This window comes from Papio anubis, chromosome 3 (assembly GCF_008728515.1).
Source record: "Papio anubis isolate 15944 chromosome 3, Panubis1.0, whole genome shotgun sequence".
NCBI lineage: Eukaryota > Metazoa > Chordata > Mammalia > Primates > Cercopithecidae > Papio > Papio anubis.
Window position 1 is genome coordinate 4994378 of NC_044978.1, and position 24587 is coordinate 5018964.

At 43.8% G+C, this 24587-nt stretch overlaps 1 protein-coding gene across 18 annotated transcripts in view; it reads left to right on the top strand.

Moving 5' to 3' along the window:
• The window catches only part of ACSL1 (acyl-CoA synthetase long chain family member 1), a 71843-nt gene that overhangs the window by 31116 nt on the left and 16140 nt on the right, over positions 1-24587 (top strand). For all 18 annotated transcript variants that reach the window (XM_031664138.1, XM_031664126.1, XM_003899409.3 and 15 more), the window contains 8 exons: positions 7431-7545; positions 12426-12490; positions 15959-16060; positions 19392-19491; positions 19713-19891; positions 23168-23200; positions 23334-23385; positions 23913-23986. In XM_031664138.1, the coding sequence (XP_031519998.1) occupies positions 15968-16060; positions 19392-19491; positions 19713-19891; positions 23168-23200; positions 23334-23385; positions 23913-23986 (531 nt within the window). In that variant the 5' untranslated portion in view covers positions 7431-7545; positions 12426-12490; positions 15959-15967. The remainder of the gene's footprint in view (positions 1-7430; positions 7546-12425; positions 12491-15958; positions 16061-19391; positions 19492-19712; positions 19892-23167; positions 23201-23333; positions 23386-23912; positions 23987-24587) is intronic.

Here is a 24587-nt window from a genome sequence, read left to right on the forward strand (position 1 = left end):
GCATAGGAGAAAGATGTAGGCTGGGAGGCTAAGCCAGTCTAGTCTTTTCACATTCCTCTGCCTGCTTTTTATTCTGGCTGTGCTGGCAGCTGAGTAGATGGTGTCCACCAGATTAAGGGTGGGTCTGCCTTCCCCAGCCCACTGACTCCAATGTTAATCTCCTTTGTCAACACCCTCCCAGACACACCCAGGATCAATACTTCATATCCTTCGAGCCAATCAAGTTGACACTCAGTATTAACAAGCATAGGTGGACGGAGAGAGTATGCCTAGAGGGGGTGTTTTTGTTTAGAAATGTTATTCTGGCAGGGTGCAAACATCAGCGTTTTCATGCCTTGAGGTAACTTTAGAACCTTTTCTAAAACTTAATGAGCTTCTTAATAACAAGTTATGAAAAACCTTGCTAAATTACTTGTTCTTACAGAACTCACATTACAGGAAACAACTGAGTTGCTCTCTGAGAGGCTGTAAGACATGTCTGCTGACTTAGGGATGCTTTTAGGTGGCTGAATTAGGTGGGAAAAGTGTTAGCGCTGGTAATGAGCAGTGGTGGCTGGGTGGGGTGGCCTGCAGGGTGAGAACCGAGGGCAGAGTTTCTGATCTTTATGCCAAGACCAGGCCACAGGAGTATTAAGTGCCTGGCTTAGGAATTCAAAAAAAGAAAGAAAGAGGTTGATTGTTATATTTAAAAAACTATTTCTGGGCTCCCTTTGCCTAGGAAGAAAAAGCTAAAGGTCCCTACATATATATAGGGAATATGATAAAGCAGGTCTGAAAACACAATTTGATTTTGTACAAATGATGTCGCTTCTCACAAGCTTCATTAAACAAAGAACGTGTGTATGCATAAATGACAGAAATGCATGCTGTAATATTTACTTATGTTTAAAAATAGCCTCCCTGAAATGGAACCAACTGGTGCCAAATGAAAAATGACCAGCATAGACTGTGTTTCTTGACAAAACCCCTTCAGCACCCATTGTCCAAAAGCAACCAAAGGTGGTAGATGGGAATGTGGCTTCCTTTGAACTAGGCAGAAGTGAAACAGATGCCTTGTATATTCAAATGGTTGGCATGTAAAAATTCTACTGGCAGTCCTGTTTCCTGGAACAATGTGTATTTGTAGGAATTTGGACGTTGTGACTTCACATTTTCTTCCCTTTCATTGAGGCGGGAGGGTGATACTTCCCCTCTTGTGGTCGGCTGATTTTTTTTTTTCTGGTGATGAGATATTTTGCAAAGTACCGTGTCAGCCTCCTGCCCCCATCCCCCCGTCCCTCTTCAGCAAATCCTCTAGTTGGGATAGTGGGGAGCTGGGAAGTTGGAAACTGGAGATGAACTAGGAATGAAAAGAAAAAAGGTTCTGAGGGTTATGAGCAAGTGCTGAAAAATCAGAAAACCCAGCCAGGCACAGGTGACCTGGACCCCACCTCCTCAAGGATGAAGGATGTCTCCACACACGCACAAAGGAGGTGTGGGCATGTTTGGGACCTGCCTGTGAACTGCCAAGCAAACCTTGACGTATCTGGATGTCTCATTGAGCTAGGTTCGAAGCTCTGCTCCACTACGTGGTGGACGTGGGACTAAGAAGGGAGGCGGCCCCCGGAGTCTGAGCTTCCACATCTGGAGAGGGGCTGGCCTTTAGCAGGCTCCGTACACATTCACTCGCCTTCCATCCCTCCTGCACACCAGTGTCAGGATAGTTCTGCCTTCTGTGCTCAGCTGGGAGGAAAGGATCTTGGGAAGTCAGCCAGTTCAACAGTGAGTATGAATAGTGAGCGTGAGGCCTCACTGTTTCCTTGTGACATTTACAGTTCACGTATTGGGGGAAATCTGGGAATTTTACAAATATCTATCCATTGTCATTTAGAAATTATTGTGGAGGGGGAGTTGCCCAGGGGCTGGCCTTTAAAAGACCTAGTGTAATTTATCAAAGATGTAGTCTGCTAGATAAGAGAATTGATGGCCAGAGTTCCTCTCTGAAAGGTCACTGGATGGAAAAGTAGTTTTATGTCTGTTTACAAAAAGAAGCACATGACGGAGTTCTGAGCAGGCTAAGATGCGTGTAAAATGTAAATGCTGGGAAGGATATGGTTGGCGCTCTGTGTCCGTGGATTAAAAATATTCTGTGGAAATAAGTGGATGGTTTTGTCTGTATGCCAGACATTTTTTCCTTGTCATTATTCCCTGAACAATACAGTTTAACAGCTACTTATTTACATCACATTAGGTATTGTGAGTAATCTAGAGACCGTTTAGAGTCTACAGAAAGATGTGCATAGGTTATATGCAAATACTATGCCATTTTGTATCAGGGACTTGAGCATCTGGATTTGGGTATCCTGCAGGGAAACAGCTGTGTGGACCACGTGTTAGGTATTAGAAGGAACAAAAAGGAATCACTTTTACCCCTGGTCCGTGGTTCTACGTGCTCCTTTGCACCCCAGAGATGGATTCCACGTTAGAACCCAGCCACGTCTTTGGCAGTCTCTTGGCTCTGCCTCTCCCCCTTCTACTCCTTTCTCTCTCTCATTCTCCCTTCTCTCTCTTCTCCCTTTCGCCCTGCGTCCACCTCCCTATCCCTCACCTGCATAAACAATAGCAACACAAGGGGCATATAACTGCTGTGGCCTGTAAATGCCCATTTGGAGATGGAGATGAATGAGGCTGTGAGTGGTAAAGCTTGGGCTTCTCTACACCTAAGAAATCCTCAAGGGCATAATTTGCTTTTGCACTTAAATAGGGGAGGGTACGAAATAACTGGCCATTGGGTTTCTATTAGTCACATATTGGTGAGAGCTCTGGCCTTGGAAAGCCTTGATATGCAGATGTTCTTCTGCCCCCAAGAGGAACTTGGACTTACTTCCTACTTCAGCCCTTGTGGGGAGATTGACCTCAGGAGGAACCTGAGCTTGTAGAGATGTTGTGGAATACACTCATGACCACCGATTTCACTGTAGTGGGTTTGACTCACCATCTTTTTTTTTTTTTTTTTTAACTGGGAAAGCTATATAACCACATTAAAGAGATCTGTAGCAGAAGCAGTAGAAGACCCATGATGCCTGCTGACTCACTGGCTCATGACTGATTTCCTACACATTCAACTGGCGTTGTCTGCTTCTCTTGCCCTGTTTCTTGAGCCCAAGCGACCCCCACACACTGCCACCTGCTCAGTAGGTTATGTCAGAAGGCCATAAGGGCCAGATTTAAGCTATTTTTCATTTAAATAGGTGTCCCTAGAAATAGCCACGTGGACGCACCTAGTACAGTATTTAAGTCCCCAGCTTTTGAAGTGACGCTATCTTGTAAAACCTACAGAAAATTTGGGCTCCAATTGTTACAGCTACGCTTCCCAGCACTCAGCTTGCAACCCCTTATGGAGATAAAACTAAGGTTGCTAACACCCAGTTTTAAATATAGCATTTTTGTTCAAAGAATAGCAACACTGGGCCAGGCGCAGTGGCTCACACCTGTAATCCCAATACTTTGGGAGGCCTAGAAGGAAGGATCACTTGAGCCCAGGAGTTTGAGACCAGCCTGGGCAGCATAGTGAGACCTTGTCTCTACAAATAATAAAAAAATTAGCCAAGCAAGGTGGCATGTGTCTGTGGTTTCAGCTACTCGGGAGGTTAAGTGGAAGGACTGCTTGAGTGCAGATGGTCGAGATGGCAGCAAGCTCTGATGATGCCACTGAACTCCAGCCTGGGCAACAGAGCACGACCCTGTTTCAAAAAAAAAAATAAAGATTCATTATTGGAATGTGTGGTCCTTTCATAGAGCCACAGATTTTGAAGCACGAATCTTAATGTTTTGTGCCCTTCCCCTTCTTATTCAACCCCCTTTCTTGAAATTACAGTTATGTCTGACAACTGAGTGACAGTGTGACCTTTTATCCAGTATCATCGAGCCTTCAATTAGTGTCTCCTTTTGGCAGATGTCTCATTTACTGCTTCATGTTCAGGCTTTTCTCATTATTCTAATTGCTAATTAGGGTAATAATAAATATCTTGCCCCAGGTTACATGTCACGATGTTGCTTTATTGGGGATATCATTCACTTCTTCAACTTTGATTTAGTTCGTTTGCCTCCGTGTTTCTCGGATTCCAGAAGATTATACACCACCAAAACCTTACACCTAACTAAAAAATTATTTAGCTAAAAATTTGTTATAAAATGGTCCTCTAGAGCAGTGGTTCTCAAAATAAAATTTGGGACGTTGACCAAAGTGGTTGACCTATCTCGAAGGGTTATGGTCTCTGTATGTCCAAAGCTAAACTTCTCTTTTCTGAAGCCTACCCCCAGTGCCCAGTCTTCTATTGGATTAAAGGGAACAGTTTTTCTTCTCAGCCATCCTTCTTTCTGCCTGCACCCCATTACCTGTCAAATCCTGTTCCTGAGTGCTGCAGCACGCCCAGTGCCTTGGTCCTTCCCGGTTCCCAACTCCCACTGCCCTCTCCAGGTCTGTAGGAGTTGGTTTCTCTCCAGTCTCTCCTCTCCCTCCTGTTCCACACACTGTCCACTTCTTGTAGATTTCTTTCTAACCCGTTCGCCTATCCTCACCACTTCCCTGCTGGAAACCTCAGTGTCTCTAGCAAGGTGTTTGTCAAACCTTAGCGGCCCCTGGAAGGCTTCTGAAAGCGCAGATTGCTGGATTGCATCCCCAGAATTTTGGATTCGGCAGGTCTGCTGTGATTTGCTTTCCTAACAAAGGTGTTCCGCAGACCACACTTTGAGAACCTTGGCTTTAGGATGAGCCTGTGTACCTGAGATTTCAGGCTTGCTTCTGTCTGTTCATCCTGACTCTCCCTGCACTCTTCTGCTCAGCCAGGGCTCCCTGAAGTCCCTCTGGTCACTTAGGGACAAGACTTGGGCTCCTTCAGAACAGGCTTGTGTCTTGTTCACCTTATCCCCATCTGCCCATTCACAGCTAGGGGAGTTCCTCTGCAGAGTGCAGTTGAAGAGATAGCGCTGAAAAAGACCGTGAATGCTTTTCTGTTGTGTCAAGAGGTATAGAAGGCACCATCCTAAGCAGAGCATCGTGAGGACCTCCCTGTGGGCGGCCAGGCCGCCTGCATCTCTAGGCCATGCTGAGACAACCACACTTCACCGTCATGCTTGGTGCTTTTCTTTTCTCTTTTCACACCCTCTCAGTCTTCCTGTTTTCTATCATTTTGTCCGTTCCCCCTTTCTCTTCCTACCTTAGCCTTGGTACCTTAGGTGTTTCTGGTGGCTTCATGGGTTAAAGAGGCTTCTGATACTCTCTACCAAGCCAGAAAATTGCTTCTGAATTTCAGGCTATTTGTTGGAGTCAAGATTGAGGTGATGGAGGACTTGTACTGTAGTTAGAGCATGTTATTGGGTGCACAAGTAATATTCTACACAATCATATTTTACAGGAAAGTTCTTCTTTAACAAAAAATAACCCTGGAAGTGGACTCATGATGTCTCCATGTTACAGAAAAGAAAACAGACTCAGCAATTAAGTAACAATAATGCGTGACACTAATGCAAAGATACTCTTCCATTCTTGTGCACACAAAGAATAACGTTTTTGCTTTACAAAGCAGCATGCTGTAGTTAGTAAGTATATTTGGAATCACAGCCATAGGTGTTAGAAAGTTTCTGCCAAGAGAGAGAAGACATTGTGATGATTAAAAGATATGATTGGGTCATATTTACTCCAGAAAAGTATTTGCAGTTTTGGATCAAGAGTTAAATACACATATGTAGCACACAGTGGATATTGACAGAATGTCTGTAAATGTATAAGCATAGAAAAAAGACTGGGAGGAATTTACCAAACTACTAATAGTAATCATTTTTCCTTGATATACTTCTGTATCACTTAAATGTTTTTTAAACAGTATATACATTATAACTTAAGGATGGACAAAAAGCAAAAGAGCTTGTAGAAAGAGGAATGGATATTCCTAATGAAAATACAAGAGTCCATGGAAACAGATCAGGCAGTCGTCACCTTCTAAGGGGTCTCCCTGTGAGTTCATCCCCTGGCACCCATCCATTTCCTCCTCCGCGCTGCCCTCCTCAGCGCTGCCACCCTACTCTGAGACCTAGCTTTTCCCCACTTCTTTCTGGTGTCTCCTGTTTTCTTTCATCACATCTTAAGCCAGAAGTGATCTCTTCCACTTTTGGACAGCTCTTTCCTGTTGGTACCAGAAGTTATCATATCACAGTCTAATTTCTCCAAGCGTTTCCAGACTGTTGTAAAAGTGAAGGCCCCTCTGAAATTTAAAGAACAAGTGGCAGGCTGTAACGTCACAGTCACTGAGCTTTTTTTTATCAGTCTCTGAAAAGTGCTTTTTGGCTTTCTGTGGATGTCTGGATGCCTTACAGTGTCCTTTGGCCCCAGAGGACTCAGCAGCTCCCATTGGAGACCTGCTACCTCTCAAGACTACTGCTGCTACTGTGGGAGGCTAGGCCCTGCCTTATCCATCATTAGGAGTTCTCGCCCATAGCAAATATACTCAGAAAGCCAACAGATGAAGACGACTTAGAGAAGGGTGCACAGCGATGTCAAGTCTGCACACCTATAAATGTTGCACCTAAAACTAGTGAAGTCCTGTCTCTGCACAATCATATGTTTTGTAGCTGATTATTTTAACTGTTAGAGATGCTATGAAAGAAAGTGAAGTTTCTAACAGATTATATTGCGCTTGGTGAGGAGATAAAATAGTGGAAATAGTCTCAAAAAGAATATAGGAAACATTTTAGAAGTATAGCCAAGTGGGGTTTCATTTCCACCAGAGCTGAGCAGGATCAGTCCTCTGTGTTGTGGATGGCAGTGGCTTGAGAACTGGCAATGTGTGTGGTGGTGGCAGTTTCTGGCTCTTCTCTTGCTCTCTTTGGCCTTATCTGGCAGGGCCAGCACTTATAGGTCTGTGAACCTGTTTTCTTTCTTCAGGCATCTTTTTGACAGCCCTGTTGTCTTAGCTGTGGTTCCCCGGAGCCTGTGCTTACCTCTAGGCGAACGATGGGTTTACCTCAGCACATCTTCCGCCACAGTCTTTCAGCACTCGCTCACTGAGCAGCTGTTCCGCAGGGGGCCACCTGGAGGGGTGCGGGTACCACAGGGGCGTGTTAGACTTTGTATTTAATTTTTAAGCATTTTATTTATTTTTTTAATGGACAAATACAAATTATATGTATTTATGGTGTATAATAGGAGGAACGAGTTCGGGACATCTATTTTTAATTAAAATGGTGACTATGTGCATTATTAGTTGGTGACTGTAGTTAATAACAGTGTATCATATACCTGAAATTACTAAGAGAATAGATTTTAAGTGTTCTCACTGCAAGTAAGTGATAAGGATGTAAAGGAATGGATATGTTAATTAGCTTGATTTAGCCATTCCACAGCGCGTACGTATTTCATCACCTTCTAACACGCCCCCTTTCTTCTTGGATAGGGCAGTGGTGGTGCACGAAGATCCGCACTGCTTGACAGCGACGAGCCCTTGGTGTATTTCTATGAGGATGTCACAACGTTATACGAAGGTTTCCAGAGGGGAATACAGGTGTCAAGTAAGCATTTTCCTGCGTTTGCGTGGCTGCCACTTGCTGTGTTTCATGAAGAACGAGTGGCCTTTCAGAAATGCACATTTGCTCTATCTTTCGCCGCCTTAGTATCGCTCAGGCCCCTCTGTGTCCACTGTAACTTCCCCAGCGTCTGTCCCAAAGCTCACTGGACCCTGTAGATGTTCCCTATGGCCCCGGGGCTCCATGGTCAAATATGTGAGTGTCACATTCAGTATTTTATGGCGAGTCACATGTTACACCAGTGCACAGTAGGCTCTGACGTTTCCTGCAATAAAGAGGTCTGTTAAACTGGTTCCACTCCAGCATTTTTCATGCTTACTTGACCAAGAGACCCATATTTTGAGAAAGAAATGCTGACATCCCAGGATGGCAGTGTTCTGTTAGAGACACTTGGGAAATGTTGGCTCATGGGATTACCCTTAATTCTTTTTTTTTTTTTTTTTTTTTTGAGACGGAGTCTCGCGCTGTGTCACCCAGGCTGGAGTGCAGTGGCGCGATCTCGGCTCACTGCAAGCTCCGCCTCCCAGGTTCACGCCATTCTCCTGCCTCAGCCTCCGAGTAGCTGGGACTACAGGCGCCCGCCACCACGCCCGGCTAGTTTTTTGTATTTTTAGTAGAGACGGGGTTTCACCATGTTAGCCAGGATGGTCTCGATCTCCTGACCTCGTGATCCACCCGCCTCGGCCTCCCAAAGTGCTGGGATTACAGGCTTGAGCCACCGCGCCCGGCCTACCCTTAATTCTTAACTGTGGCGTAAGAAACCCTGTGATATCCAGCATACCTCCTTTCCAGCCTCTGTCCCTCCCAGGCCTCCTGTATGTGGCTGTCAGGTCATACTGAACTTCCTGCAGAGCCACGACTACCTCTGCTCTCTCCCCAGCCCTGAGCCTTTGTGCAGTTTTATTTTGTTTTTTAGAAATGGGGTCTTCCTATGTTGCCCAGGCTGGACTCAAACTTCTGGCCTCAAGTGAGCCTCCTGCCTCAGCCTCCCAAAGTATTGGGACTACAGGTGTGAGCCACCGTGCCCAGACTTGTGCACTTCTTTTTTTTTTTTTTTTTTTTGAGACGGAGTTTTGCTCTTGTTGCCCAGGCTAGAGTGCAATGGCGTGATCTTGGCTCACCGCAACCTACACCTCCCAGGTTCAAGTGATTCTCCTGCCTCTGCCTCCCGAGTAGCTGGGATTACAGGCGCCCACTACCTCGCCTGGCTAATTTTTGTATTTTTAGTAGAGATGGAGTTTCAACATGTTGGCTAGGCTGGTCTCAAACTCCTGACCTCAGTGATCCACCCGCCTCGGCCTCCCAAAATACTGGGATTACAGGCCTGAGCCACCATGCCCAGCCATGCAGTTTTTTTTCTTGATCATAAAGCCTCTTTCTACCCCCAGCCTGGACGCTTGATGTATTCTTTAATCTTTTAAAACTCTCTGCATTTCACCTTTTCTCTAAAACCTTCCTAGTCTATCATTTTCATCCCCTACCTCCCAGTGAGGTGTTTCTTCCCTTTTCCCTTCCAGCACGTTATATTCCTTCCGCATAAACCCTGATGGCACAGAGGTGTTCACCTGGCATTCTGCCCCCCTAGCCCGAGCTCCTTGAGAACAGGGTGGCTGTCAGTCATCTCTTTTCACAGCATTGACAGTGCCTGGCACATAGTGAGCGCCCCACTAATTCATCCTCAGTGAAGGAGGGAGTACCTCTGGTTTCTCCACCCCTCTTTCTGTTTTAGCCACTTCATTTTTGCTTATACCAAGTACTTCTCTAAAAATGGTCTTGGAATCTGTGCTTTGTTATTTAAATCCTCTGATGCTTAGCTTTTATTTGGGCCACTGCTAGCTAGATTGTAATCCCTTTGTGGTCAGGAACCATGTGGTATTGCTGGCTCTATCCCTCATGATATGTTGCATGTAATATGCACTCAAGAAGTGCCTATTGGCCGGGTGTGGTGGCTCACGCCTGTAATCCCAGCATTTTGGAAGGCCGACGCGGGCATATCTCGAGGTCAGGAGTTCAAGACCAGCCTGACCAACATAGTGAAACTCCGTCTCTACTGAAAGTACAAAAATAGCTGGGCATGGTGGCACGTGTCCATAATCCCAGCTACTCAGGAGGCTGAGGCAGGAGAATCGCTTTAACTGGGGAGGTGGAGGTTGCAGTGAGCCGAGATTGCACCATTGCACTCCAGCCTGGATGACACAGCGAGACTCCGTCTCAAAAAAAAAAAAAAAAAAAAAGACTATTGTTTTTTGCTTAACACTGGTAACTGGATGTCTCAGCTTGGCGAGTTTGTCCCAGTGTTCCCATAGCAGGTGCATTAAGCCCATTACAAAGGAAGAGCAAGCTTACTTGTGTGTTATTTAATTTATGAACATTTTCACAGTTGGTGTCAAGGTCAGGATTTGTCTGTGATAGTAAATATCCATCAGGTGGATCAGCCTAACATGTGGCACATGAAGCAGAGTGTGTGTGTGTGTGTTCGTGTTCGTGTTCTTTACCACCATCACAGAGCATGTGCAGTTCTTGGAAACTGCAACTTGAAAACGACTATAATGAAACCAATTTTCTCATAGGCTAATTGATATGAACAAGAGTTAAATTCCCACAGCATATTTCTAGTCACAAAAACATCACCAAACTTCTAAATAAAGACCACACTTCTTATATTAAACATTGAAATAAATGTGAGTGCTACATACATTTAGGAACAATTAATACAAACAAGTAAGATAAATATTTACCTGTTTATTCCAGTTCAGGGTCATGGGTGACTGGAGCCCATCTAGGCAGCTGAGGATGTCAGGGGGGAACTGCCCTGGCCAGGACACCCTCCCATCGTAGGGAGACTCATACTCACACCGACTCACACTCACACTCACTAGGACCGTGGAGATGCACCAGATCACCTCACAGGCACAGCTTTGGGATGTGGGAGGAAGCCAGAGTTCCCAGGAAAAACCACACAGATGTGGGGAGAACATGCAAATGAAATGCCGTTATTTGAGGACCTGCTGTATACATGTAAGTGTATATACATTCATCGAGGAGTGTGGTGACTTACATTATGCTTTTGACTCTCCCCTGATCTGAAGACAAGTCACATAACTTTTCTTTGGTCACTTGCTCCCCCTGGAAAGTGAAAGTCCTATGGATGTGTCGGAGAAGGTGAAGGAAAGTGAGTCCAGTCTTCTTGATCTGTACTCATTGAAGGGAGCTGCTTTGCAGGTCTCAATTTACTTCCTTTTTTATTTTTATTTTTCCAGAAGATCTTTTTATTCTAAGCTTTGATTTTCTTAGGCTACTGTAGAGTTAAACTTCTACAAAAGAGCAAGACTCAGCATTTGGATAAGGGGTCAGAAGTTTGTTGAATGATAGAAGAAGCCCACCTAGAGGTTTTAAACCTCGTACTTTAAAATTGCACCAAGGAAGCCATTTGTAAAGATTGAGCTCCCTGCTTCTCAGTGGCTCTCATCTCTAGCTGCACTTTTGTGCCATCGGGGAACTCCTGGAAAATACTGAGACCCAGGCCCCATCCCTATTCAATTGAATAAAAAATTGTAGAGCCTGGGTAGAATAGAGCGTGGGTATAGTATTAAGTTCCCCCGGTGAGCCTGCAGCTTAACCGACTAGTTCTAAAGCTGGAGTTGGCATAGGTTTTCTGTAAAAAGTCTGATAGTAAATATTTTTGGCTTTGGTGCCATATGGTCTTGGTTGCAACTACTCAACTGCAGCCTTACACAGAACAAAAATGAATCAGTGTGGCTGTGTGCCACTATCACTGTGTCCACAAAAACAGGTGGTGGGCCTGATTTGGCCCTTGGCTGCAGTGTGCCCATCTCTGTTTTTGAGGAATAAAATCGCATCATTTCATATGGCTAATGCAATTTTTTTTCCCATCTGGCAACAGCATCTGATTGAATTCATCTTGTATGGCCCTTGTTACAGTCTCTGTAAATTGGAGAGGGTCCGAGAATAACCCTGTTTTCATCAGGACTGTTTTTAGGGATGGCAAAGAAGTCAGTGTGTCCGGCCTGCGTCCCCCCCGGCCGCGTGGCTGACTCCTGAATCTGTGTGTGCCGCACACTGTTGTTGTCTGGGGCATGATCTGTGTGATGGGGAAGTAGGACGGAAGCCCTGCCTTCCGTCCTACTTCCTTAGGTCCTCACGTCAAATCAGAGCCTCCTCACGAACACTCAGACCTAACGTGCTAAAGCCAGATGCACTATGGTCCCCTTTTGCTTCTTCGAAACCTCAATGGGAATCGGGAAACATCTCGATATTTCCTTTTGCTTCACAAATGGCACTTCACGTCCCCTCACTTCGCATCTTTTCTTTGTTTTTGTTCTTCTGCAATCACGACTTCACCCATGTAACTAGGATTCCAGGTAATTCTTGATACCTTTGGTCATCAAAATTTGGACACATAAAGAATTATATTTTCCTTTCTGTATTCTAAGTTAGAATGCTTTAGACTTCTTGAAAAGTTTTGATGAAGACCTCTTCTGAAAAGGTATCCCTTTACCACTACAGCAGGATCTCTTCACCACTCATCTGCTGACTCCTGGTCTAAAGCAGTAGGGTGTTAAAGAGGAATCACAAATTAAGTGCCCTTAAGAGTTGGATTTTACCATTTCTCCCCTCATCCCCCTCTCCTGCCCCACTTAAACAAAACAGAAATAAATCAGCAAAGAAAAAATCAGACCAAAACTGAGGGAGAAAACATTTCCAATCTGAAGCCACTATCTACTTATCTGAGGACTAAAGTAGAGTCTAGCTGATGTTTAGTAGGGTGGGGCTGGGATACAAATTAAAATCTGGGAATATGTATGTATGTTCAGCCCATCCATTGTTTTTTCTCTGTTTTTTAGATAATGGCCCTTGTTTAGGCTCTCGGAAACCAGACCAACCCTATGAATGGCTTTCATACAAACAGGTGAGTTTGTATGAAACAGGCTCTGTGAACTCCTCTTGCAAGCAGGGATGCTTCCGTATGTGAATTCTTGGAGCCAGAAGGTTGCTCCAAAGTGTATGTGCTGGACCAGCTCAGAGCCTTGCCGTAAGCATGGGGTGTCCAAGGAGAAACTTGACACAAAGGTTTGGGGAGAACAAGTTAAGGAATTTAGCTAGTGGTTCAAAGCACTGTATTTCAAAGCTGATGTGGATACATTGTGAAGCCGAGTATAATTTTTAAGATAAAATTTTAGAAACTCTCCCAGTTCCCCTGGCGGGATAGGATTATTCCTCTCCACTTGAGGGGTACTAGAAAAACTCAGAAGCCAGAACGTGGAAGCATGTCCTCATTTGATGGAGGAGGAGGACCTGTCTCAGGAAGAGAGGTGACTCACCCAAGGTCATAGCTGGTTAGTGGCAGAACCAGGACCAGAAGCAAGGCCTGCAGCCTCTTGTGTGGGCTTTCCTAGTGCGTGCTACTGACCCTCAAAGCTGTGCTTGGCCAACTCACCACCTGTGTGACACCCCCAGGGCAGCCGCAGGGAGGAACACAGATGTTCGGGGAAGACACTTGTGTTACTGTATAAGCACAAAGGAAGCTGGGATCTGAGTGTGGTGACCCTTGTCAGTCTCTAGTCCCCACCCATCAATGGCTACAACTGTCGAAACAGCAGTTCATGAGTGGCAGTAGCAGTGTAGGAGGACGTTGCTGTTTATTTATTTATTTTTTTGTCATGATTACAATGAATGTGGATGCCACGGTTCTTCCCCAGTGCACACGGCACCCCGGGACAGGCAGGTGCCCCAGACATGCCAGCTCCGCTTTGCTGCCTGCTGCTTCCACACAGCTGTCCAGGAAAGGCTCCCGCCCCTGGCTCCCCCTCTCCTGCTCTAGGGGCAGGTAATCATGCGGATTCCTGAACACAAATGCACTTGCTTCTTCTGGGTTTTGTGTGATGGGCAGTTTAGGGGCTGGTGTATTTGGGGTGCGTCTGTGGAAGGGATTGTTCTCTGCAGCTGCAGAGTGTGTTTGCAGAGTGTGTGGATTGTTCTCAGACTGAAGTGCGTGATTTTCCCCGTCCGTCCTCTGGGGTCGACAGGATGCAGAAGGCTTTGCTTGAGAGGTGTTCGTCTGTCTCTCAAGAGATGGGGAAGCGACTTCTCACACCTCCACTGTAGAAGGAGCTAGGAGCGGTAGCTCACATGACTGGAAGGATTTCCCATTTTTATTCTGTCCTACCAGAGGCCAAGTTTCCTGCGTAAATACTAGTTTCCAGGATCCCTCATTTTCACAAGTGTAAGAACAGCCTGTGTGTGTTGAACATGCGTGTGTTGTGTGTGATGATCCTGAGGCGTCATGGAGTCCTCTGTGTCTCCTGAGTTACTTCTGTTGTTTATTGGCTGGAAGAGAGAAGACACATCCATTGCAGATTGGCATTTTCAAGGCAGATGGAAAATCACTGGGGTTTCTGAAGGTGTGAATCTATGCCTTGCACGCTTCATTTGGAAGCGGGTGAAGATACAAAACTAAAGCCAACTTTGGATTTGTACATTCAAATCTTTTTTTTTTTCTTTTTCAATCATCCAATGAATATGACCTTTTGGTGACTAGGAATGCCTTAAAGGGGTTTTTTTTTGTTTGTTTGTTTTTTGTTTTTAAGAATGTATGACCGATCTAGAAATATAAATGTGCGTGTATTATTCAGTCATATTTACCAGCTATGTAGCATCCAATTGCAGGTATTTCTCAGGTTCCGATTCCCTAAATGCAACCGAGACTTTTGAACTCATCTGTGAAGGAGAGGGTAGTAATGAACCTGTTTGTGTCATCCTATTGTCACCTTACCATGATCACTCTGTTCCCCATAGGCAGGGCCAGGATGGTGCCAAGGCCCAGAAAGTAGGGTTCCAGGCCAGGAGTAGGTGTGGCCTTACTTCCTATGGGTATGGGTGTGCTTTAGGAGTGCTCTTGAGAATTTGTCAACTGAGAATAAAGAAAATAACTCCAGGCCAGGCACGGTATGCCTCATGCCTATAATCCCAGCACTTTGGGAGGCCGAGGGGGGCAGATCACCTGAGGTCAGGAGTTCAAGACCAACCTGGCCAACATGGCAAAACCCTGTCTTTACTGAAAAATACGATGTGGTGGCAGGTGCTGTAATCCCAGCTACTCTGGAGGCTGAGGCAGGGAGAATTGCTTGAACCCTTGAGGCGGAAGTTGCAGTGAGCCAAGACCATGCCCCTGCACTCCAGCCTGGGCAACAGAGTGAGACTCCATCTCAAAAAAAAAAAGAAAAGAAAAAAAGAACTGCAAAGTTTAAGATTTTTTAAAAATTTTAATTTATTTGGGGTAGGAACGGGGAGAGGATAGGATAACCCTGCCGAATTTTGCAAACCTACCAATTTTTACTTAGTTATTATAATATGCGTTTTTATATTTACATGTGTTGCTTATCATTATAATATTGTCCTAAGTTTGATATAGTTTTCACAATTATAATATTAACTAACCATGTAGCATTTTCTTAGTGATTTACCATCATTTACTTAATCACCAGCCATGATTAGGTTTTTTACCCTAGAGATTTTTGATGCAATAATTTTGAAATATTTGCATATGTTTATACGTAGGTTTTTTTTTTTTTTTTTTTGAGATGGAATCTCACTCTGTCACCCAGGCTGGAGTGCAGTGGGATGATCTCAGTGCACTGCAGACTCCACCTCCTGGGTTCAAGCAATTCTTCTACCTCAGCCTCCTGAGTAGCTGGGATTACAGGTGCACGCCACATGCCTGGCTAATTTTTGTATTTTCAGTAGAGACGGGGTTTTACCATGTTGGCCAGGCTGGCCTTGAACTCCCTCAAGTGATCTGCCCGCCTCGGCCTCCCAAAGTGCTGGGATTATAGGCGTGAGCCACCATGCCTAGCCTATATGTAGGCTTTTAAAAACCTCCTCCTGAGATTGAATTGTTTCCTAAGAATACGTTCTTAAGAACAGAATTGTAGAACTTCAGGATAATAACTTGCTCTTATTTTTTATAGGTCTCTCAAAAGTTGCTGTTTCTGTGTTTATACCAAATAAACAAGTTTTGGCTGCTTTATAAATTAAAAAAAATCCATCTCTTTACTATTTTTATAATTTTATAAAACTAAAATAGAAAAAAATGTATAAGAAGCCTTGCCATATAATTATCTGTGACCTGCAGCCGTTGGGATAAGATTAATTTGCTTTGCAGAAGGAACCCTGCGGTCAGTTCTCTTAATTCTGATTTCTTGTGAATAAAACCTTGTGTTTTACCAAAAAACCTACCAATAAAGGAATGCCTGCGTGTTCCCTCTCCCCTTCTGTGTGCAGCATTGCATGCTGGCTGAGATGTAAGCCTGTCCTCTGGTCAGCTTTGTTTCTGGAGTTGGGGCACAATCTGTTTCTGACTTTCTCCTCTCCATTTTAGGTTGCAGAAATGTCGGAGTGCCTAGGCTCAGCGCTGATCCAGAAGGGCTTCACGGCCACCCCAGATCAGTTCATTGGCATCTTTGCTCAAAATAGACCTGAGGTATGACCCAGTAGGTACTTGCTGTGCATGATTTGGAGAATTCTCCAATGTAAGAGCCTAACTTCTGCTAGAGACCAGATTTTGTAGTCTGATTGCTACTAAAAGTATAGCTTTGCGTTACACCTTAGAAAGTTACACATACAAAAACCTGAACCAGGGCTGGGCGCAGTGGCTCACACCTGTAATCCCAGCACTTTGGGAGGCTGAGGTGAGTGGGTTACCAGAGGTCAGGAGTTCCGGACTAGCCTGACCAACATGGAGAAACCTCATCTCTACTAAAAATACAAAATTAGCCAGGCCTGGTGGCACACATCTATAATCCCAGCTACTCAGGAGGCTGAGGCGGGAGAATCGCTTGAATCTGGGAGGCAGAGGTTGTGGTGAGCCACCAGTCCGGGCAACAAGAGCAAAACTCCCATCTCAAAAAAGAAAAGAAAAGAAAAGAAAAGAAAAGCTGAACCAGGGCCTTTTAATCGCCTTTAAGAGAAAAGAGAAATCACTTTTCTGGGGGGGATTATTTTAGTTTTTTTAAACCAGGTTCCCCAACAAAATCCTTAGAACAGATAACTAACAAAGGAGATTTTTTACTTTAAGAGTCACCTCTGTGGTTAGAAAAATGGCATTAATAAGTTATAGAGAGATTTAGATACATTTTTGTTAATAGCAGGCTGCTTTTTTTTTTCCTTTCTGAAAGGTATGAGGCTTTCCTTCTGGTTGGTTTCCAGAGTTTAAAATACCATGGGTGATGGGGACAGTACTCAGCGCTAGCCGGCCTTCATTTGCGCAGTCTGTCATTGGCGGTCTAGGCCCAGCACGGTTTCCGTAAACCAGTGTGTAAAAGTGTATTAGTCTGTTTTCACGCTGCTGATAAAGACATACCTGAGACTGGGAAGAAAAAGAGGTTTAATTGGACTTGCAGTTTCACATGGCTGGGGAGGCCTCATAATCACGGCAGGAGGTGAAAGGCACTTCTTACATGGTGGCAGCAAGAGAAAAATGAGGAAGAAACAAAAGCAGAAACCCGTGATAAACCCATCAGATCTCATGAAACTTACTATCACAAAAATAACTGGGAAAGACCAGCCCCCGTGATTCAATTACTTCCCCCTAGCTCCCTCCCACAACACGTGGGAATTCTGGGAGATACAACTCAAGTTGAGATTTGGGTGGGGACACCGCCAAAACATATCAGAAATTGAGTTTAAATGAGCAGCTCTTTTGGAAGTATAGCTTATGGTGTGACTCAACAGATTAGTAGATCTAGCTGGCCTGGAAAAATGGAAGCATCTGGCTTGAAGAAATCGAATTTATTCTTATACCTGCTTGTGGCCAGAAGACATGTTGACACAATTCCTGTGCTACTGACTTTTTTTTTTTAATAAATGAAGGTGACTTCTTTAGAGTTTTGTGGTCTTTCAAGGGGAAAACAGCATTCTCCACAGCTGGACTATGACTGGGCTTTGTAGAATTTAGTTTTTTTCATCCCAAATGAACACATCAAAATGTTTGTTTTGATGGAATTTTATCATGAATCTAGAACTGCAGAACGAATCTCCTCAAGAAGTAGGTTCATTCCTATACTTGTGAGTTCGTTCAACAAATGTTTGCTGAGCACCTACTATATGTCAGACACTGTGTGGGGGTGCCAAAGCACAGTAACTCAGCCCTTCTTCTGAGGTACCACATAAGGAAAGACCTAAACATGGGTGCTTTCTGAGTCATGTGGTACGTGTGGTTGCAGGGCAGAAGGATTATGGGAGCTTAGTCAAGGAAGGCTTCCTGGAGGTGGCACCTGAGTAGACTCTCGAAGGAAATAGGGGTGGGTAGGCCAAGGGAATGGCCACGTTCACACCTGTGTCTGGGAGTGGAGCATTTTCATGTGGCAGAGTGGCAGGAAAGAGAGCCTTCCTTAAGCGTCACGTGTGCCTAAGGAGCTTGGACCTGATCTCTCTGTTGTTGGCTGAAAATTCCTTCTGGGAAAACACCGAAACTCAGAAGCCCATTTCCAGGCCAAGTGGATGTGAGTGGGTTGTGCCCCCTTCCCCCGGCTGTGCCTTTATCTGTCCTGTGTGTCAGAGCTCTGCAGATGATTTCCTTAGAAAAGTGCAGCCGGAGGCAGTGGGGTGCCCTTGGGTATGATAGTGAGAGAGTGGTCTTTCACCTTAGTCCAGTAGGGAAGGCAGTGGCTATGTGGCCAGTGCCGTCAGAGACATCTTACAGCGTCTTCCATGTGGCAGTGTGGCCAGTTATCGTCTCACTTCCTTCCTTCACTTTTCTAGAGGGATGTTCTCAAAACAGTTTTGCTGCTAGACAAGGCACTCCTTCCCCTATTCCAGGGCATACAGTGCCCTGCTGCCAGAGGGATGTTCCTTGAGCCCCACAGCCACTGTTTTGTGAGAAACTCTCAGTGGCTGCCCCCTGCTCTCCAGCCAGAACCATCTGTGCCAGTCACATCGCTCTAACCCCCTGCTTTTGATCCTGCCGTCCCCTCTGTTAGCATCTCCCTGCCTCCATCTCTGTCTTTTTCTCTCTCTCTTTCTTTCTCTTTCCAAAGGCAATCTCAGTTACACCCTCCCAGTGGCATCTGTAACTACCTTGGCCAATGGTGGACTTTCTTATCTTGAATCAGTCACTATCTGATATTGCTAATTATCTTTTAACATATTTGCCTCAATTCTTCAGGCAGATTTTAATTTCTCTTTCTTTCTTTCTCTCTTTCTGTCCTTTTCCTTTCCTTTCTTTTTTCTTTTCTTTCTCAATCTCTCATCTTTCTCTGTCCTCTCTCTCCTCTTTCTTTCTCTCTCTCTCTTTCCTTCCTTCCCTCCTTCCCTCCCTCTCTTTGTGCATACATACATATATACAGGATCTCACTCTGTCACCCAGGCTGGAGTGCATTGGTGTGATCACAACTCACTGCAGCCTCAACCTTCTGGGTTCAAGCAATCCTCCCACCTCAGCCTCTCAAGTAGCCGTGACTGCAGGTGTGTGCCACCATGTCCAGATAACTTCTGTAGAGGCAGGGTTTTGCCATGTTGCCCAGGCTGGTCTTGAACTCCTGGCTCAACTGATTCCCCCCACCTGGGCCTCCCAAAGTGCTGGGATTCCTGGTGTGAGCCAGTGTGCCTGGCCTTAATTTCTTTTTAAGAATGGGGCAAGTGTTTTGTTCTCATTCTGAATCCCTCGTAGCACCTGGCACAGAGTAGTAGATAACACAAATGTTAATTTTGCTGCGTCAAAGGCTTTCACGTTGACTCTCTCTCGAGTATTGTTCTCCTTATTGATTCCATGGTGACATCTTGTTCTGTCTCCCTGACCTTTACTGTTTGTTTAGTGGGTGATTATTGAACAAGGATGCTTTGCTTATTCGATGGTGATCGTTCCACTTTATGATACCCTTGGAAACGAAGCCGTAACGTACATAGTCAACAAAGGTACGTCTGTGATCTTTGCCTGGATTATTGGCATAGTTATTGGTTAGGGTCAGTGACTTTACATTTGCTTACATTTGATTTGACAAAGATTTTACATGTAAATGTATATTTACCTTTTTATCCAAAGAATGTAGTACTTCAAGTATCCTTGTGCTGGATATGACAGAGTCAATCTTTCAACATCCCAGAGCTTATTCTTCATTGTATCTTTTCATTTACAGCTGAGCTCTCTCTGGTTTTTGTGGACAAGCCAGAGAAGGCCGAACTCTTACTAGAGGGTGTAGAAAATAAGTTAACACCAAGCCTTAAAATCATAGTTCTCATGGATGCCTACGGCAGTGAACTGGTAGAACGAGGCCAGAAGTGTGGGGTGGAAATAATCAGCCTGAAGGCGATGGAGGTGAGTTCCCAGTTCCCCCGCCTCCTTCCCCGAAGGCTTTCCCGGGGGCATGTTGGCTCACACGTGCTATCCAGTGCTATCTAGTGCCATCGTGTAGTCCCAGCGCTGGCCAGTCGCCTCCGCAACCCATGAAAGAGAGCAGAAATTTCTGTCTCATTGCTGGAGACAGGATTCTACATGTGTGCCCAGTGTTAACACATCACACCTTACCCAAGTGCTTTCAGCACTCAAATATTTATTCCAGAGCACTGACAAGCTGTGCCCGGAAATGCCAGAAATGGGAATTACAGCTTCAGGCAGGTGGAACTTTCAGTTTCTGTGTCTTCTTTGGCTTTAATGCCTTTTACTTACTAATTTGTCTTTAATGCCAAGCCAAATACAGAAATCAGCCTCATCGTTCTTTTCCCTGGGTGGCTCGTGGAGAGTCCTGGTGAGTTTCCAACATACATGTTTGATTTGGTTTATTTTCGTATTGACTCTTTTAAGAGTCATACCCATCACAACTTTAAAGGCAGCCGATCCAGGAGAATGAGTGTGGTCCATGCTCAGCGTGGGTGCTTGATGTCAGATGATACAAGAAGTTGATCCCCGTCAGCCGGACTTGGATTACAGTTCCATCCAAGGAGCATGACCAGAGGAGGATCTTTTTATACATATCATAGCAAGTCATAGGAAAATAGAGTCAGTCATTCTCTTTCTGAAGGAGTTAGAAATATTTTTCTGAAACTGTTATAAATAGGATTTTAAATTTTTATGTGTAATTTTCCTCCTTCTACAAAGAATTTGAGGCTGTAAGTAAGGATCCATAAAACCTTTCCTGAGGAACCTAGTAGGCACAGGGAAGCACGTGTGTTCTAATAGAACCTTCTCTCTCGTGCATGTGTGCGCCCCTGCCCAACTCGCTCTCTCAGTAGCACGGAACTGATTCCGTAAGTGCTGAGCCACGTGCTTCCTTGTTGAATTGGGGTTTTAGTTAGCTTGTTACCTGGTTTTTCCCCACTTCCCTTTTTTCACTTTTAACCCCTTCTCACTATAATGTAATCTCTTTTTTCCTTACCTTCCCTTTTTCCCTTTTTCTCCCCTCCCTCCCCATAGATGCGGAATTTTTCTGGTGTTTTTTGACTGCTGTATGATAAAGAAGTAATGTTGAAATTTTAAAATTATTTAGATGATTGAAGATTATAATATAAAGTTTATATTAAAATATTAAATTATAGAAGACATTGTTTTACACTTACCTGCTTAATATGATTTATACTTAGTTTTTAAAAATATTCTGAGCGAAAGGTGAAGGTCTAAAAAAAAGAATTTAAAACTAGCATTATGGTTGATCTTGTGTTGAATTTATATTAATGTATATTTTTACAGGATCAAAAATAGAATTATTGTATTTGGAATGTTTACATTTTTCAGTATTTTAATTATGAAAATTTTAAACATCCAGTTGAAAGAATTGCGTAGTAGACAGCTGTATACCCACCACCAATTGACATTTTAGTATATTTGCTTTATCACTTATCAGTTCATCACTTTATCCCTCCATTCATCCATCCATCTTATTTTTTTTGATGCATTTTTAGTAAGTTACAGATTTTATTACCTCTAAATACTTCAGTGTGTTTATCATTAACTAGAATTCAGTTTTTGTTTATGGGTGGTTTTTTTTTTCTTGGAACATAAAAACGGCAACTTTTTTTTTTTTTAAATAATTGTAGTATTTGGCCAGGCGCAGTGGCTCACTCCTGTAATTCCAGCACTTTGGGAGGCTGAGGTGGGCGGATCATGAGGTCAGGTTGAGACCAGCCTGGCCAGCATGGTGAAACACCGTCGTACTAGAAATACAAAAAATTAGCCTGGCATGGTGGCGCACACCTGTAATCCCAGCTATTTGGGAGGCTGAGGCAGGAGAATCGCTTGAACCCAGAAGGTGGAGGTTGTAGTGAGCCAAGATTGTGCCACTGCACAGCAGCCTGGGCGACAGAGCGAGACTCTGTCTCAAAAAATAATAATAATAATAGTAATTGCAGGATTTTTCCTAAGTGATACCGTAAGAGAGATGTAAGGCTGTGAAACTTCGTGGTAACAGTGCACTAATTTGGATAATGTTTGTTCCCAATAAATTAAGAGCCAAATTGTATGTAACTGGTGCTTTATTTTATTTAACATCAATTTTTGAAAACTTGGGCATCTCCTGAAGTTATGTAAGAATTTTTAATAGACAAGTAGAAATCTGGAGCTAATGACGGTTATTTTGAAAAAAATGTACAGAATTATTGCTTTAGCTTTTGGCTGACCTCTAATTGGATATATTAGTTCCTGTTCTTAATCAGTGGTCTGCCACTTACATCATTTAAAATGTAATTAAGATTGAAAACTTAATAAATGCTGGGCAGAAACTCAACGAGCCCTGAGCACATCCATCTAATTTCCATGTGAATTGAACATGTTCAATGGCATGTTCATTCCATATCCTCATTCATGCTGTTCCATTTTAATAGGAAAAGAATATAAATCGTTCATTTGTTAAAATTAATAGATATTAAAGTGGCCACCAAGACTGCACTCATGCAGTCAACCAAACCCCATCAGTGGTAGTGACTGGAAGCCTGCCGCTGGGAAATGCTGTGCCCACGCAATGCGTCATTCTTAACCTGTAAGTCCATTCAGGAAATAGTCTTCGAGGTTCTGCTGTGGCCTGTTTTATCATTGGAGGCTCCCAAATCCTATCTCCACTCTACGTGGGGAGATATTTGAGCAGATATTTGAGCCTCTCCAAAATGGCTAGCATTTCAAGCGAGCAGAGATTGATTTTTCTTCTCAGATTGCAGATGTTGTGCAGAATGCGGGGGTGAGGTCGTACTGTGCTCTGATTTGAGGAGCCTGCAGAGTATCTACAGTATCTAGTTATGGTTAAGAACAGGGCTTTATTAAAGGCCCTGATAAGGAGTGGAAGTGGGGACCAGAAATGCATTGTAAAGACTTTGACTGCTGTGTTTTAATACATCCTATTTCAAAGGCCAGTCCTAATATCATTTATGTAGTTTTATGTAAGAGAAGAGATAACTGGAAAATGGCTTCTCAGAACAATGAATAAATATTTTGGTTCTGGTTAATTAAAACTGCCATAGTTTCTTTAATTAGAAAAGTATGCTGTTTTTGAGCCAGCTGTGAATGAAGTCCACAGTTAAGCCAGCTTTAAGTGCCTTGATATGACCTTATCCTTTACAGTTAGAAAACGTTTCCATTTAAAATGACTTTTTTTCTCTTCTAATTAAGGACCTGGGAAGAGCCAACAGACGGAAGCCCAAGGTAAGCACACTGTGTCAGACCCTGCTCTGTCCTCTTTGTAGTCTTCAGTATCTAGCCTGGTACTTTGTGGTTTCTAGTTCTCTTTTCTGTTCTGATTTATACCAACTTTTTTTTTTTTTTTAATCTTTTTTAGCCTCCAGCACCTGAAGATCTTGCAGTAGTTTGTTTCACAAGTGGAACTACAGGTGAGTTTTGAGATAGAATTGCTTCTACATGTGGCAGCCAGTGGTCTGTACTCTCCCCCACCTCTTTTGGATGACTTCTCAGCTAACAGTAGATGGACCCAAAGCAGAAGAGAAGGAAGCTGTTCCAGTGCTGTCTTCTTGTGCTATGTGCTATCTTCTTGTTGCTCTGTAAGATCTTCTCAGAGTCCAAGAGTGCCGGATAATTCCTCAAACATTTATTGAGGGTGATATTAGATTCACCTGTCTTCCTAGGACAGACTAGATCGGTGGCTCCCAGGGAGACAATTTCTGGTTTTTCTTCTCCTATGACTACGTATACCCTTTAAAATTTGCCCATATTAATAAAGGTTTTTAAAGATAAGTCAGTGAAAGGATTGCAGGTTGCTCAGGAATTTAGTGTTCAACATTTGGCTTTCACAATGTATCTTAACAGTAGAGGTGTCTGAGGCCCTAATTATGCGGGGTTTCTGGGCCTCCTTCATTTCTATCATTCTTTAACTTTGTTCTGCTTCGTATGTGCTCCACAGGCAACCCCAAAGGAGCACTGATCACTCATCGAAACATAGTGAGCGATTGTTCAGCTTTTGTGAAAGCAACAGAGGTAACTTTTTGGGATGTTGTCATCTTTCCTCACTGGTTGACATTAGTCCTTGAGAATGAAAGTGCTGAGGGGTGGCACCACTGTGTTAGGCCCGTGTGGTATTTAGAAACGAGGTGACATACGGATAAGGTCAGAACTTTAGGCCCAAGTCCACCTTCTCTCTTTTTTCACTTTGGACCTAATCACCAACCCTTCTCTGTGATAATTAAGGTGAATTGACAGATGAAGTTCACTGCAACATTAATATAGTGAGAGTCTATTTGGAGATTGCCCTAGAAATATGTCCAAGAAAGGACAGAGAAGAGATGGATGTGTTTTTATCCAGTGTCCCTGCATTTGGGAAATAATTTATTTTAAATTGGCAATGATATGCTAAAAGTTTTTGGATTATTATTATCTGTTTTGGTCAGTGTGACTTCCATTGCACTAGAAGTATTAAAGACTTGCACTTCAACTAATTTCCCCTACTTTTAAAGTTTACTACCCAGTGTCTTAGTCTATTCAGGTTGCCATAACAAAAAAAAAAAAGAAAAAACCCACAGACTGGGTGGCTTATACAACAGACATTTATTTTCTCACGGTTCCGGAGGCTAGAAGTCCA